Here is a 14,377-nt window from a genome sequence, read left to right on the forward strand (position 1 = left end):
CTCCGCCCGGGGACACCGGTGTGATGTGGGCAAATGAGCCCCATTTCAGGCACCGGGTCAGCGCAGACACACGTGCACCCAAGCGTATGGGTCCAATGGGCACACAGCGTGAGGAGTGCCAAGGACACACGTTAGCACACGTGTACATGCAGAGCGGCATCCTGCGCTCAGATGTGTCCAGGCTGGCGTGTGCGCTCAAGCCCAGGGCATGTGATCACAGGGACACTGGGTGCAAGTCCCCAGAGCAGAACATGAGAACCGCTCTGGGCTGTGGATCAGGCCAATGCACGGGGGTCAAGACGAAAGGCGCGCACACACAAAGCCAGCACCATTCAGCCACTCAGGGGCCAGAACACGTCCACGGCACGGGACTGAGCGGGGGAGCTGCAGGGGCTGGAGGAGGGGCCTTCGCTTCCCCAGGCAGGCTCCCCGTGCTCACCCAGGCGTCCCCGCCTTCAAACCAGCTGCTTCTCCCTCCTCCCAGGTCCGGGAGTGGCACGTGCTCCCTGCATGAAGGAGCCCCCAGTCACCCTCCGTGGGGGCCCACTGGGGCCACTCGCCAGCCTGCCTGGAAGCGCTTCCTTCCATCTCACCAGCGGCCTCCTTGCTGCAGGCTCTGTACGACCGGTTCTCACACCCTGCCCGCAGGCGCCCAGCAACGACAAAAGGACTTGAAGCCCGAGGGTGGCGCAGTGGCCCTTGGGGGAGCCGTCCGCATGTCATAGTCGGGTACACTTGCACAATTATTTATTTAATGAGATTTTTCTTTAAGCCGACTCTTTCTGTTTACTCAGATGCCTATTTTGGTTTCATCCTCAGCAGTAACATCTGTGAACTCAGGCCCGGACGTGCCCGTTACACATTTTTTCCTAAGACACATTTACATAAACACAACTATTAAAATAGATTAAAATTTTACCCATGTGCCACCTAAGAGCATGTCCTGGACCTCTGAGGTCCACTTGCCATGTTCAGAAGGACCTCGGGGAGCACACAGCTCCGGATGCCAGGGGCGGGCCAGTTCCGGGGGGGGGGGGGGGGGGCGGCCGCCCAGCCCCGAATCTGCAGCCACTGGGTTCCTTTTGCCCAGGGGCCAAAGCCTGGACGCCTGTCCTGACAGTCAAGGCCTTTGTAATTGGGCCTCATCTCTCTCCAGACCCATCTCTTGCCCCACATAGTAGGTTCAATATGCTGAGCAAATGAAAGATGGGTTAATGAAGCACTCACTCGATTAATCAATGCAGGAATGAATGAATGAATGAGCAGAACCTCGGCCGGGAGCCCCAGGCACCCGAGACTTTCCCTTCCTCAGTCTCCCCCAAACCTGTTGCTTGCCCCTCCTCACTAGCTCCTGAACCTGCCTTCTGTCCTGTCCCCTCAAGTGTGGTAGGGGAGGAGGACGCCGGGGCTCCCCTTCTGTTCTCTGTCCACGGCTTCGACGGCCTTCCCAGAAGCGCAGTTGGGTGCTTCCCGCCGGCCAGGAGAGTCTAAGCTTCCCAAGGGGCTTCGGCCCCGCTGGCCTGGCCCCATCTGCCTCCACCACCTGCGTCCTCACCACCTCGCTGCCCTCCTTTCTCGCCACACCTGCCATTTAGTTCCTACAATGTTCCCGACGGTCTGCCCCCTACACTCGTGTCTACCTGACACCTGACAACTTTATGCTTTAGCTTAAGTGTCATTGTCCCAGAGGAGCCTCTTCTCGCCACTACCCCCAGCCCAGCAGGTGCTGCCCTGGGCTCCCCCCGCCCCCGCCCCCCATGGTGGTGGGAGCAGACACCAACAACACACTTGCACTGTGCCGGCTCTGTCCTAACTGCTTCATGGGCATTAGCTCATTTAACCCCCGGGACAGCTTGAAGAGGTAGTTGTAAGGATCAGCTATGTGCCCACGGGGATGAGGCACAAGAGAAGTCAGGCAAGTTGCCCAAGGTCTCAAGTGAAGGGGCTGGAGTCTGAACCCAAGCTGCCTGGCCCAGAGCTGGGCACCACAGCACTCCACACACTGAACTATAATCGTCTGTTAGTTATCTGTCCTGCCCATCTGTGAGTTCTGCGAAGACAGACACCCTCTCTGGATGGTTCTCTATCCTACCTCAAGTGCCTACCACAGTACTTGGCCCCTAATAGGGGAACAATGGATTATATCACTGGACAGATGAATATATGGATGGGTGGTTGAGTAATGAGGATGGGTGATGTATGAAAGAATGATGTATGGATGTCTGATGCAGGCAACTATGACAACTGATAGATAGATGGATGATGGATGATAGATGATGGATGATAGATGATGGATGGATGATGGATGGATGGTGAATGGGTGATGGGTAAATGGATGGATGATGGACAATGGATAATGGATGATGAATGGATGATGGATGGATAATGAGTGATGAATGGATGATGGATGATGGATGGATAAATGATGGATGGATGGATAATGGATGGATGATGGATGATGGACAGATAAATGATGGATGGATGGATGATGGATAGATGGATGGATGGATAGATGGATGGATGGATGATGGATGGATAAATGATGGATATATGGATGGATGATGGATGGATGGATGATGGATGATGGATAGATAAATGATGGATAGATGGATGGATGATGGATGGGTGATGGATGGGTGATGGATGGGTGATGGGTAAATGGATGGATGAATGATTAAATGGGTGATGAGTTTATGGACAAGTGAAGAAGAGCATTGTCTGCTTGGTAGAAAGTTCTAGAAATCCTCAGGGAAGGGACGAGGTCTCTTGGAGTCAGGAGTCCTGGTTCAAGCCCCAACTCTGCCATTTGCTAGCTTTGTGATCTTGGGTCTAGTGTCTTCATCTCTGTGACCCTAAGGCCTCCTGTCTTTATGGTAAACATCTGTTTCCCCAGGCATCTAAGCCCTGGAATTGATGTAAAGGTGGCTCTAAACATAAGGGAGAGTCCCCATGGGGGTCAGAGATGCTGAGGATCTGGGTGTGAGGCCCTTTCCCTGGCCCATCCCACATTTCCCATCTGCCTGACGCCCCCACCCTACCCACCCTCTGGAATCCAAGGCCGCCTGCAGCCTGACCCGACCCCCAGACCCAGCGAGGCTCTAGGCTCCCTCACTCCCACCCCGTGTCGGACCCTGGCCGCAGCACACTCAGGCTGCCCACCTCAGGCTCCTCGGGGAGCTGAGAGGATGGAGCCATGAAGGGGCAGCCCGGAGAGCAACTGGCCTCCACACACAGCAAGGAAACAGGTTCAACAAGCATTTATTCAGCCCCTGCTGTGTGCCTGCTGTGTGCCCCCTGCAGTGCCATGCCCTGCCCCCGAAAGGTTATGTGCCACTGGACACCTCCTGAACTTCCTAGCTGGCTCGGGGGACCCCAGGCTTCCAATGGCCGATGTCCGGTTGTTCCTGGCCTCCCAGCTGTACCCAGCAGGGCTGTGCATGTGGCAAGAGTGCGAAGTTGCTGTCCCGAAGTTGCTCTGTGCAGCCCTGTGTACTCCACAGGCCCACAGGCCCCTCTGCTCGGGCCTGAGACCCGGGCAGCGATGGGCAGGGCCGGCCGGTGTCTCCCGTGCAGGCTGGCTGGGTTCAGAGCGCACAGGCCAGGTTTCGGTGGCGCCAGACGCGCGGCCTGGTGGCGGAGCTGGTGCTGACGGAGGCGGGGTCTGGCCGGCTGGGCTCGGTCACACCCAGTGCCCCAGGACCCAGCACTGGCGGCTCAGCTCCGCGGCCTCGTGTGCAGAGCTCCGCGGCCAGGAATCGCCCAGGTGTGGCTGGTGTCCTGCTGAGAGATGGGGGGGGGGGGGTCAGCCTAACAGTGCTTCCTCCCCCTGTGCCCCTCCTGCCCACTGCCCACCAGCTCACCACCCACCCACCCACACACCCACTGGCCTCCCACCTCCCCTCCAACACTCCCCCGACCAGCTGTCCGCCCACAGGCAGCTCCCACCCACTGTCCCACTCACCAGCTCATCCTCCACCCACCCGCATACCCACCTCTCCACGCCACCCCATGCCCCCTACCCACCATCCACCCACCAGTCCACCAACACATAGACATACACCCGCCAGTACCACAGCCACCAATGTATCCACCATCCCACTCACACACTCCTCCCACCCACACTCACCCACAGCCCTGAAACCCACTCAGCACCTCCGCCCACCAACACACCACACACCACCACCCCGATTACACACCCACCCCGATGACACACCCACCCGCCCTGCTTCCCACATACACCTCTACCCACAGCCCCAAACAACCACACATTCACCCGCCCATCCACCCTCCAGCTCACCTACTCCCAACCTGCTGACACACCCGCTAACCCACCAAGTCCCCAAACCCCATCCTCCTGCCCCCAACTCACCAACATACCCACCAACATCCCACCCACCAGCAGCCCTCACACCCCCCTGCCCGCACATTCACCCTCCCCTGCACCAGGCCATCCCCCACCCACTCTCCATCTCTGCTTTCCTTTCACCCACCCTCAGACCCCCTGCCCACCATTTACCCACCACCCATCCCAGCCGCAACCATCTCTCCCCACCCACCCGCCCACTTGACTGAGCTGCCCTGTGTCCCACGTGTGCCGGGGAGCTTGGGAGGGTGAGGACAGTGGCACCCGGGCCCGGCTGACTCTGAGCAGCTCTGGGCCAGGGTACCGGGCGGGGCTCGCCCCTCAGCAGGAGGGCGGGGAGCTGACCGACGCAGGCACAGCCTGTCTTCCCTGAGCCTCAGGAGCTCGCTCCGTGCCAGTGCCTTCCTGGCGTCTCTCTAACAGGCCAGACCCTCTCCCTGTCCGCACTGTGGCTAAAGGCCGACCAGGTCCTGTACCTGCCGTGACCCAAACCCTCAAGGCCCAGCTCACGCCTGCCCTCCTGCGGGAGCCCGCAGCACCCTCTCCCAGCCCGCGGGGTCTCCTCCAGCTCCAACACCACCACCCCCGCCCCCCGCCCCCCGCCGAGTGCCTCTCCTCAGCCAGGGGCCCAGGAGAGCTATGCTCAGCCCAGGGAGGCTGCTCCCGGGTGGACGGGGGTGAAGAAGGAGGCGCCATGTGGGACACCCACGCCTGGGAGGCAGCCCCGCCATGGCACAGGCGAGGACACAGACTCAGCAGACACGCGGCCGCCTCGGGTAGGGTCCCAGCCGGCGTGGAGCTGGGGCGGGTAAACCTCCTCCCGACCGCAGACTTTCACGTTGAAGACATTCGTTCCGTGTTTTTTCCTGCGCTGAGGGGTACGCAGACCTTCTTGTCATCCCTCAGGTCAGCCGGAGCCCTGACAGCAAACCCCTGGACGTGGGCATCCCTGCGGAAGGCGGCCCTGCCTGCACACCTCCAGGGACGGGCCGCTCACCCCTCCTCCGCCCAAAGCAGCTCCGAGTAGGGGAGGCTTCCCTGGGACAGAGGCTGAAGGGACCGGCGGGAAGGCCGATGCCGTGCCAACGACGCGGCGGGTCCCCCTCTGGCTTTCTTTCTGTTTTTAATGTTCTTTGGTGCTGCTTGGTGCCCTGCTCATGTCACGCTAAGGATGGGAAACACTTGGCAAACGTGCTGGGAGCGCTCGGCCTCAGGAAGAACGTTTGTTCTGGCCCCGTCACCGGGACAGTTGTGTTCTCTGGAAGCACTTGCGGCCAAGGTATACGAGTTTGAGATTTTTTTTTAAAAAAATCTAAAAGCAAATATTTGGTGCAAAGGAAGGTTTGCTTATTTATCTAAATGAGTGTTTAAAAGCGATTGTAGTTGTTCTCCCGTTGCCAACAGGCATAACCCTGGAGAGTTCCTTGGAACAGAGAAAAGGTCAACAATAAGTGAAATAAAATAATCAACCCTGGCCGGTGGCTCAGTGGTTAGAGAGTCTCCCGCCCCCACTGAAGGGTCACAGGTTCGATCCCCGGGCAAGGGCACGTACCTGGGTTGCAGGTTCATCTTTGGCCCCAGGCTGGGCATGTGCAGGAGGCAACGAATTGATGTGTCTCTCACATCGATGTTGCTCTATCTCTCTCCCCCTCCCGCCCATTCTCTCTAAAAATTAAATTAAATTTTATAAAGTAAAGAAAGGCCATGATCCCTGTCCTTCCTTGAGTTAAAATCAGGCTCCTTGTCCCCTGGATCCAGAGGCCGAGTCCCTAAGGACCGGGCCCTCCTCCCCCTCCAGCCTCCCAGCAGGGCTCGGGGCTCAGAGCCACGCGCTGGGGGCTGGGCCTTCTGTCTCAGCAGCCCCGAGAGCCCCACTGCCCCCCAGCACTCCCCTCACTCCCTCCTCACAGGCCTGGCACTTTGGGACCAGTCACCAGCCAAAAAACAAAGCAAAGCAAAACAAAACAAAAAAACACAAAACAGTCCTTGCACCGCAGACTGAGGAATCCTACGTCAAAATGCCGCCCGCCAGGCGATGCCGTGAGCGGGCAGAGGCCGGAGCGGCCGTTCCTCAGCTCCGGGCAGAGGTCTGCGGGGACTGCGAGCTCTCGCCTTCCAACAAACTGAACGACTTTCACAATAAAGTCTCAGATGAAAATGATCACAACTAAGATTTCAAAAAATTTAAACCGTCTGTGGGCCAAGCCGAGTTCTGAGGCCAGACTCCACCCAGGAGGCCGTGTCCGCCCGTTTCCCCGCCTGCGCCCTGCCCCGCGCATCCGTCTGTGGCTCCGCACGCCCTGGCCTCTCTGCAGGGTGATCTCCGGCTGCCTCTGCGGTCCAGGCCCCACTGCCCTTTGAAACGCCCCCTCCCTGTGTCCCCCACACTGCGCATCCCTCGCCCCCTGTGCTTGCCACTGTGTTGTGGTGTTTCCCCAACTCACCTGGGGGTTCAATGCAGGCAGAGACGAGGCAGCTCCCTCCTGCCCCCCCCCCCCCCCCCAACACACACCTGGCCAGGCAGGGAGCGAGTCCTGAGCCGGCTTTACGACAAAGAAACTGTGCAGGAGGGGATGGAGTGGCCCTGACCAGGCGGGGGGGGGGGGGGGGGGACACACAACTGTCCTTGGAGTCTGACAGTCAGCGGTTCAAACCCAAGCTCCCCCGCTTACAGGCTGCGTGACCTTTGCGTTGAGCTGCGTGACTTTTGACAAGTAACGGCACCGCTCTGAGAGCGCACGTGGATGCGAACTAGAAAGCAGCCGGAGGCCCCTGCAGAGGAACCGGCCATGATCCCGTCTCGGGTCCATGTGAACATAAGACGCCAGAACCCTGGGAAGTGCTGGCGCAGCTGCCTCTCGTCACAGATGGGACCCGGCCCCCGGGTGGGAGGCGATTTGCCCAGGGCCCCACTCAGAGGGCTGGTGGCAAGGACTGTGTTTCAAACCCCCTGGAAACCTCCCTGCCCTCGCAGGGTCCTTGGCACGTAGCAGGCTCTCCGATGTGAGTTCTCTTCCCTTTTTATCCAAATATCAGAACGTGACCATATTTCGCATCCGTCTCTTCCAGTCTTACCAGGAAAAGCACTGACTTGACTCTCTCCAAGGCACCAAGATCCGGGGTCAGCCCTGAGCTCCGCTGAACTGAGTGAGATTATACCTGCAATGGGCTCATTCCGTGGGGAGGCCCGTGGAAACCAAGAATGCCGGTGCCCGTGCCCCCCGGGGTGCAGTGCAGGTGGGGAAGGGGCTCTTGGAGGGGAGGGCGCTTGCCCACGGTACGCTGAAGATGGCGGAGGAGTTAGTGAGGGCGGGCAGGCATCAGGCTGGGCAGGCGGCTGGTACTGGCGCTCCGACCCCACTGCAGCCCAGCCTGGCAGCAAGAGCGGCTCCCTGTTAAAGGGCGTGCCTTCTGGAGGCTCCGCTGTCCGAGGTGCTGAAGACCCAGCCAGTGCCTGCAGTTTGGCTGCCCAACCTCGAACCCCGGCCTCTAAAAAGAGATGCCACGTGGGGAGAAATGAATCGAGGTGAGCGCCAAGGGGCCTGGCTTTGAGGAGCCCTCAGCCAGTGACACCACCACCCCTCCTGCATTGCCTGAACTGCCACAACCCTGGCAAGGCACCCGACAGCTCTGCAAGGTGAGCTGCTCTGTGAAGCCGCTCCCTGAGGGGCCCAGGGACCCCATCACATCTGGTCGGATGCTACTTTCCCTCCCAGTTTCCACCCTAGGCCATAGCAGCACGAGGACACAGACAGCTCTGCTTTTCCCGTCACCGCGTCCCAGGTCCCAGCACGAGTGCAACCCCAGCACCGAGTGCACCCCCGGGCCAGTGCTGATGGTAGCGTCTGCTGAGTGAATGCAGTCTGGAGGACTTGGGAAGGAGAGCAGGCTTGTGTGGGACCCACATGGAGGGGAAGTTGGGTTTACTGGTCCACCGTATGGGCATATTGTCCAGGAGATTGAATGGGGACCCCCATCCTTCCTTCATCGGAGTCCGTCTCCTCAGACCCATGTTTCTGGGCTAAAACATTCTTTTTGTCTCTTTTTCACCCTTGAAATCAGACTGAGTCACCTAACCCGCCACCTGTCCTCAGAGCCACTGATTCTTTCATTCTCTTATTAAACCCTAGAGGCCCGGTGCACAAAAATTTGTGCACTCCGGGGTAGGGGGTCCCTCAGCCCGGCCTGTGCCCTCTCGCAGCCTGGGACCCCTCGGGGGTGACCACTTGCTGGCTTAGGCCTGCTCCCCGGGGGGTTGGGCCTAAGATGGCAATCAGACATCCCTCTGGCAGCCCGGCAGCCCTCCGGGGATGTCCACTTGCCAGTGGGGAGCAGGCCTAAGCTGCAGTTGGACATCCTTAGCGCTGCTGAGGAGGCAGGAGAGGCTCCCACCATCACTGCTGTACTGGCAGCCATCAGCCTGGCTTGTGGCTGAGCAGAACTCCCCTCTGTGAGAGCACACTGACCACCAGAGGGCAGCTCCTGCATTGAGCGTCTGCCCCCTGGTGGTCAGTGTGTGTCATAGTGACCAGTCATTCCCAGTCTTTCTGCTGTTAGGGTCAGTTTGCATATTACCCTTTTACTATACAGGATAGAGGCCTGGTGCATGGGTGGGGGCCGGCTGGTTTGCCCTGAAGGGTGTCCTGGATCAGGGTGGGGGTCCCGCTTGGGTGCCTGGCCAGCCTGGGTGAGGGGCTGATGGCTGTTTTCAGCTGGTCACACCCCTTTCAGGGTGGGGGTCCCCGCTGGGGTGCCTGGCCAGCCTGGGTGAGGGGCTGAGGGCCATTTTCAGGCTGGTGGGTGACTGAAGCTCCCAGCCTCTTTTTATTTTCTTTTCTTTTTTAAATTCTGGGATTTATTTACCTTCTATAGCTGTCACTGGAGCTGAGAGCCGGCTCTAGCTCTGAGACCTGGCTCCAGCCCTGAGGCTGTTGCCGGCTGAAAGCAGGTATCTGGGTTTGTTTAGCTTCTATAATTGAAACTCTGTTGCCATCACTGGCGCTCTAAGCTCTGAGCCCTGGCTGGCTGAAAGCAGGTATCTGGGTTTTGTTTAGCTTCTATAATTGCAACATTGTTGCTTAGACTGGAGCTCAGAGCTGGGCTGCGGCAGGCGGGGAACCTTGGCTTCCTCCATCACTGGAACAAGCAAGCCTCATTTCACTTCAGCTGCATGGCTGCCGGCCTCCATCTTTGTTGGCAGTTAATTTGCATATCCTGCTGATTAGCCAATGGGAAGTGTAGAGGAGGTATGGTTAATTACCATGTTTGTCTATTATTAGATAGGATTTGCTGAGCACCTACTGTGTGTCAGCTCCATATTGGGTGCTGGGTCTACAGACATGAGTGAGACACAGACCTACCCCCTTAACTCCTCTTTCCCCCACACCCCATGTCCACGGCCTGGTGAGGGAGACAGACGCACACGAGGAGATGATAAGGGCGAACACGCCTTCAGCTCTCACCATGTCACATCCTGGAGCCACTCCCTGTGCGTCACTGGCTCAGTTACTCCTCGGATGTGAGCTAGATGTCATTACTATGCCCATTTTATGGATAAGGAAACCGAGGCCCAAATAGGTTGTCACTCGTCAAAGGTCTCACTGCTGGGATTTGAACCCAGGCGATCTCACTCCAAAGCCTGGACCACTGAGTTCTGCCTCATAGATGTGAGTGCCTGGCCAGGAGAATGCAGAGGTGAAGGTGACCGCGGCTGCCAGGCCTGGGGAGGGGCTGGCGGCCGTTCCCAGACATCTGAGCCAGACTTTGAAAGCACCTGTGGAGCTCACAATCCCACTGGCTTGTTTTGTTGTTGTTGTTTTTGCCAAATGGAGGAAGGGAGCAGGTGTCCTCGGGCAGAAGGAACAGGGTGTGAAATAGGCCCTTGGCAGGTAAATGAGGTTTTGAGGAGGTGTGAGAACCCGGCAGTGCTGGTGGCGAGGGAAAGCAGGCAGGTCTGGGGAGCTGGCGGCTGGGTGAGGAGTGCAGGCTGCAGGGTTAAGGACTCAGCCGGCTTCCTGCGGGATAAGACCCCTCCCATCCCTGGGGATTCTGCCGGATCCTCAGATTTCAAGCTGGACTCCGGGCCTGCCCCAAAGCAGAGCACGGACACCGCCAGCGCCAGTGAGGCCCGTATTTTAGCAACGGCCCCAAGTGCTTCTTGGGGTCAGGAGTGGTTGCAGGAACCGGGCATGAGAAGAACAGTGGCGGCTTCCTGTGGAGTCGGCCAGGAAAAGGGCCTTGTTTCTGGGAAGCCACGGATCACCCCTGTAACTGGCCTGCTCCGCAGAGCCACACTGCCTGAGGCTAAGGGAGTCAGTCCGTCCAGGAAGGCACTGGCCGCAGACTACGCACTCACTGGGGCTGCCCGTGAACGTGGCAGCGAGGTCCCCGCCCAGGGACGCCTCCATTCTAGTGGAGACAGAGTTCCTGAAGCCGCCTCAGCGTGGTGAGTGACTGAGGAAAGAGGAAGCCAGGATGGGCTGGTGAGGGAGGTCTCGGTGGGGACGTGCCAGAGGGGCTGGCCCGGCGCCCGCCACCACCTGGCGCCACCACAGGGGGGTGGGGAGCTGGGGGTGAGGCAGGCATGGTCAGATGTATCCGAGGAGGAAGATTGCAGGGCGTTGGCCCTAGAAGCAGCCATTTCCATCCAGAAGCCGCTGTATAGCCCAAGCCAGGGACAACGCAGACTCGGAGGGGCAGGTGTGGGCCTGGGCGGGGGCTGCCTGGGGCTTGGTCTGCGGGCCAGCAGAAGCAGCATCACTGGGGACGGGTTAGAAATGTGAACCCCAGGCCCCGCCCAGCCCTCCTGAGCCCCACATCCAGGATGGGCCCGGCAATCGCATTTTAAGGAGGAGTCCCTCCCCCGCCCTCGCCCCCCGGTGATTCTGATGCTGACACTGGCTTGGACCTCTCCAACCCGATGCCAGGCATTGCCAAGCTGCAAGCCTGTCTGTGTGCCCAACAAGTTGGCACCGATGAGAATTTCAGAAACAGTGTCTGTTTCCGTTTTAATAAAGGAGCAGGCCTCCGCGGGACACTGTCGGATCTGGTCTTGATCTAATAAAAATGCCAAGTGGCTCTGGGTCCAGAAAAGTATTCCTTGCAACTCCCTCTGCTGTTTCGGGGGCAGCGGCGGCCGGGACTCGTCTAGACACAGTTCCCAGAAGCCACCTCTGTCGCCAGCGAGCGACGGCCTCACCGGGCTCAGCCTCGCAGACACACCTGGCAAAATCGAAAGCTTGTCTCGGGCATTGAACTTGACAGCTGCAATCAGTTGCAAGCCCCAGTGGCCCCTGAAAGGCAGACGCAGACACCTGGCCCAGAAGGCAGCAGCCTCTCCATCAAATGTCACCTCTGATGTGCTTCTGAGCGGGCTGGTGGCACCGCAAAGCCCAAAGGCAGGTTTCAGAAGCAAACGCTTTCCTCAGGAAAAAAAAACAAAACCATGGCAGAATCCATATCACAGTAGCCTAAGAAACAGTAAGAAACTTAAGGTAACCAAACGGTTATGCCACTGCTCATGTCAAGGTGGCTGCCGGGGTGGGAGAGATGGGAGGGAACTGGAGGTCAGAGCCAGCCACTGAGTCCCTACTGTGTGCCACGCACTGTTCTCGGCTCTCGGGGTGCAGGCATGAACAAAGCAAGACAGGGTGCCTGTTCTCACGGAACCTTGTGGGGAGAGACAGCAGAACCAAACTCAAGCATGTCACTGTGAAAGGCCCACGGGGCAGACACTGTGATGAACGGAAAACAAGGTGATGGCGGGCAGCTGGGGCGCTTCCCCGAGCAAGTGGCCTGCCTGCTGGCCGGGACTCAAGATGAGACGAAGCCAGCCATGCAGGGCGTTAGAGGGAGAGCATTCCAGGCAGAGAGGACAGCAGACGCAAAGGGCCCATGAAGGCAATGTTTTGTCTGTTCAGGAGAGGCCCGGGCGAGCGGACTGCGGTCGGGGGTTCAGGGCACCAGGCCCCCAGGGTGAGGGAGACCCTACAGCAAGCTGAGCTGTGCCCCCAGGGGCCTGAAGGTCTCCCCCAAGTCCCTTTGCCTTTCAGCGCCTGAGTGCTCACGTGCGCCATAGCCGTCCTCCCTGCCCAGGCTGCCGCCGCGAGCTGCTGCGAAGGCTCAGCCGAGACCTACACACAGCGCGTGTGTAATGACTCGGGCTCCCAGCACCCGCCTCCCAGTCCCTGGTGCCCAAAAGTCAGCCCACCGCCAAAGCCGAGCAGCTGCCGGGTGCAGAAATATTGCAAAACCTGCCCAGGCGTCCCCAAAGTATTTTCTTGGCCAAAAAACTAGCAGCGGAGAGGCTGCTTTCTGGAGACGGCGCCGTTCCCCGGACGGTCTGATCGGGCTGCTTTCCCGGCCCGTGAGCTCTGTGAGGACAAGTCCACGTGGCTGCGCCCTGTCACCTCATAGGCTGCCCCCGGCAGGCGGGGCGTCCCAGCACGGGGCCCGCTGACTGACATGTGGAAGCTCACCCCGGTGGTCCCGGGTATGGCCTCTGGAGCCAGACGGGCTCGATGCAAACCCAGCCCTGCCATCTCCGGGCACGGCATCCCTTCCCTGGGCCTCGCCGTTCCTGTCTGTAAAATGGGGCCGTGTTTGGGATTAATGGGTGGATGCACGTGACGTCCTCAGCAGGTGCACAGGCTGAGGTACAGCATCAGACCCGGGGGGCCTGACTGTTCTTGCTGGTCACTGTCATCAAGGCCAGGTGTCCCCACCACGGCTGTGCCATGCCAGCAGGTTGGACCACCCCCGACGAAGTCCCCTGCCCCGGCCCTCCCTCTCCTGCACCCGCCCTCACCCCGCGGTCAGCATCTGGAGTGAAGATTTGTTCACGAAGTGAATGAATAAATGACTTTCCTGTGGCCACAGAAGCAGCCCCTTTAGGATAATTAAAGTGACCGCACGCGGGCATTCCAGCCACTTTCGGGCCGACTCCTCCCTCAGCGCCAACAGCAGGTGGGCCCTGCTCTTCCTCGGACTTTATGTTTACACTGATTGATGTCGGAGAGGAAGGGAGCGGGAGAGAGACACATCGATGATGAGAGAGAACCACTGATCAGCTGTCTCCTGCACACCGCCCACTGGGGATCGGGCTCACAACCCGGGCCTATGCCCTTGACCGGAATCAAATCTGGGACCCTTCAGTCCACAGGCCGCTGCTCTGTCCGCTGAGCCAAACCAGCTCTTCCTCATTCTTTGGGAGCCTTGGGGGAGGGGCAGCTGCCTTCCCAGCTTCTCCTTGGGCTCCAGGGAGTTAGGACCTCGTTGCCTCACTGCCTCTCCCCCCCCCACACACCCCTTTCTCCTCAAAGGGTCCCAGCAGCCCCTTGCTGTCCACTATCTCCATTCCCAGCCTGCCCGCCCTCAGACTGGACGTGGGTGAAGCCATGGTGCCCACAAACCTGTCCTCCCCACGGCACCGAGGGACACACTGCTGGCCACCCGCACAGGCTCCCACCGCCCCCAGGGACTCACCGTCCACCCACAGCCTCAGACTACGACTCAGGACGTGCTGTCACATCTGGGAGACGACCGGACACGCTGGCTGCCCAAGTCCCCGGTGGGGACAGTGCTGGCCGGCTGGAGAATGTGCTTTCACCGCCACCGGCCTTGCCCTGCTGCGTCCCTGCGCCTGCTCCTACTTGGGTTTTCTGAGGTCACCAAGTAAACTGCTTGCTGTCCAATCCTTATTCGACAACAAACTACCACAACCCAATCCACAGGACCCAAACTACGACACCCACAATTCTTCCAGCAAAGAACTCCCACTTGGATCTCCGTCCCATCCCGGCCACGCCATCTCTCCGGGAATGAGAGCAACACCCGCTAAGCTGTTGCCGCCCTGTGTCCAGCTCCCCTCCCTCCTTTCCCGCCTGCAGGTGGAGGGAGGGATGGATATGGACAGGGACATGGGTAAACACACTGATGAGTATGCCGGCGGGGGCAAACGTAGGTCCACGGTTGGGGTCCCCATGGCACCCCCTCTTCCCATGCTGCCCCCTCCCT

General features: G+C 59.4%; 1 protein-coding gene across 1 annotated transcript in view; it reads right to left on the reverse strand.

The window, feature by feature from the left end:
* Positions 1 to 3,240: 3,240 nt before the first annotated feature.
* GSG1L (GSG1 like) overlaps positions 3,241 to 14,377 on the reverse strand; it is a 187,488-nt gene continuing 176,351 nt past the window's right edge. The window contains exon 7 of the mRNA XM_081089546.1: positions 3,241 to 3,777. Within this exon, the coding sequence (XP_080945672.1) occupies positions 3,680 to 3,777 (98 nt within the window). The 3' untranslated portion in view covers positions 3,241 to 3,679. The remainder of the gene's footprint in view (positions 3,778 to 14,377) is intronic.

The sequence above is a fragment of the Myotis nattereri genome (assembly GCF_964212035.1).
Source record: "Myotis nattereri genome assembly, chromosome: 4".
Taxonomy (NCBI): domain Eukaryota; kingdom Metazoa; phylum Chordata; class Mammalia; order Chiroptera; family Vespertilionidae; genus Myotis; species Myotis nattereri.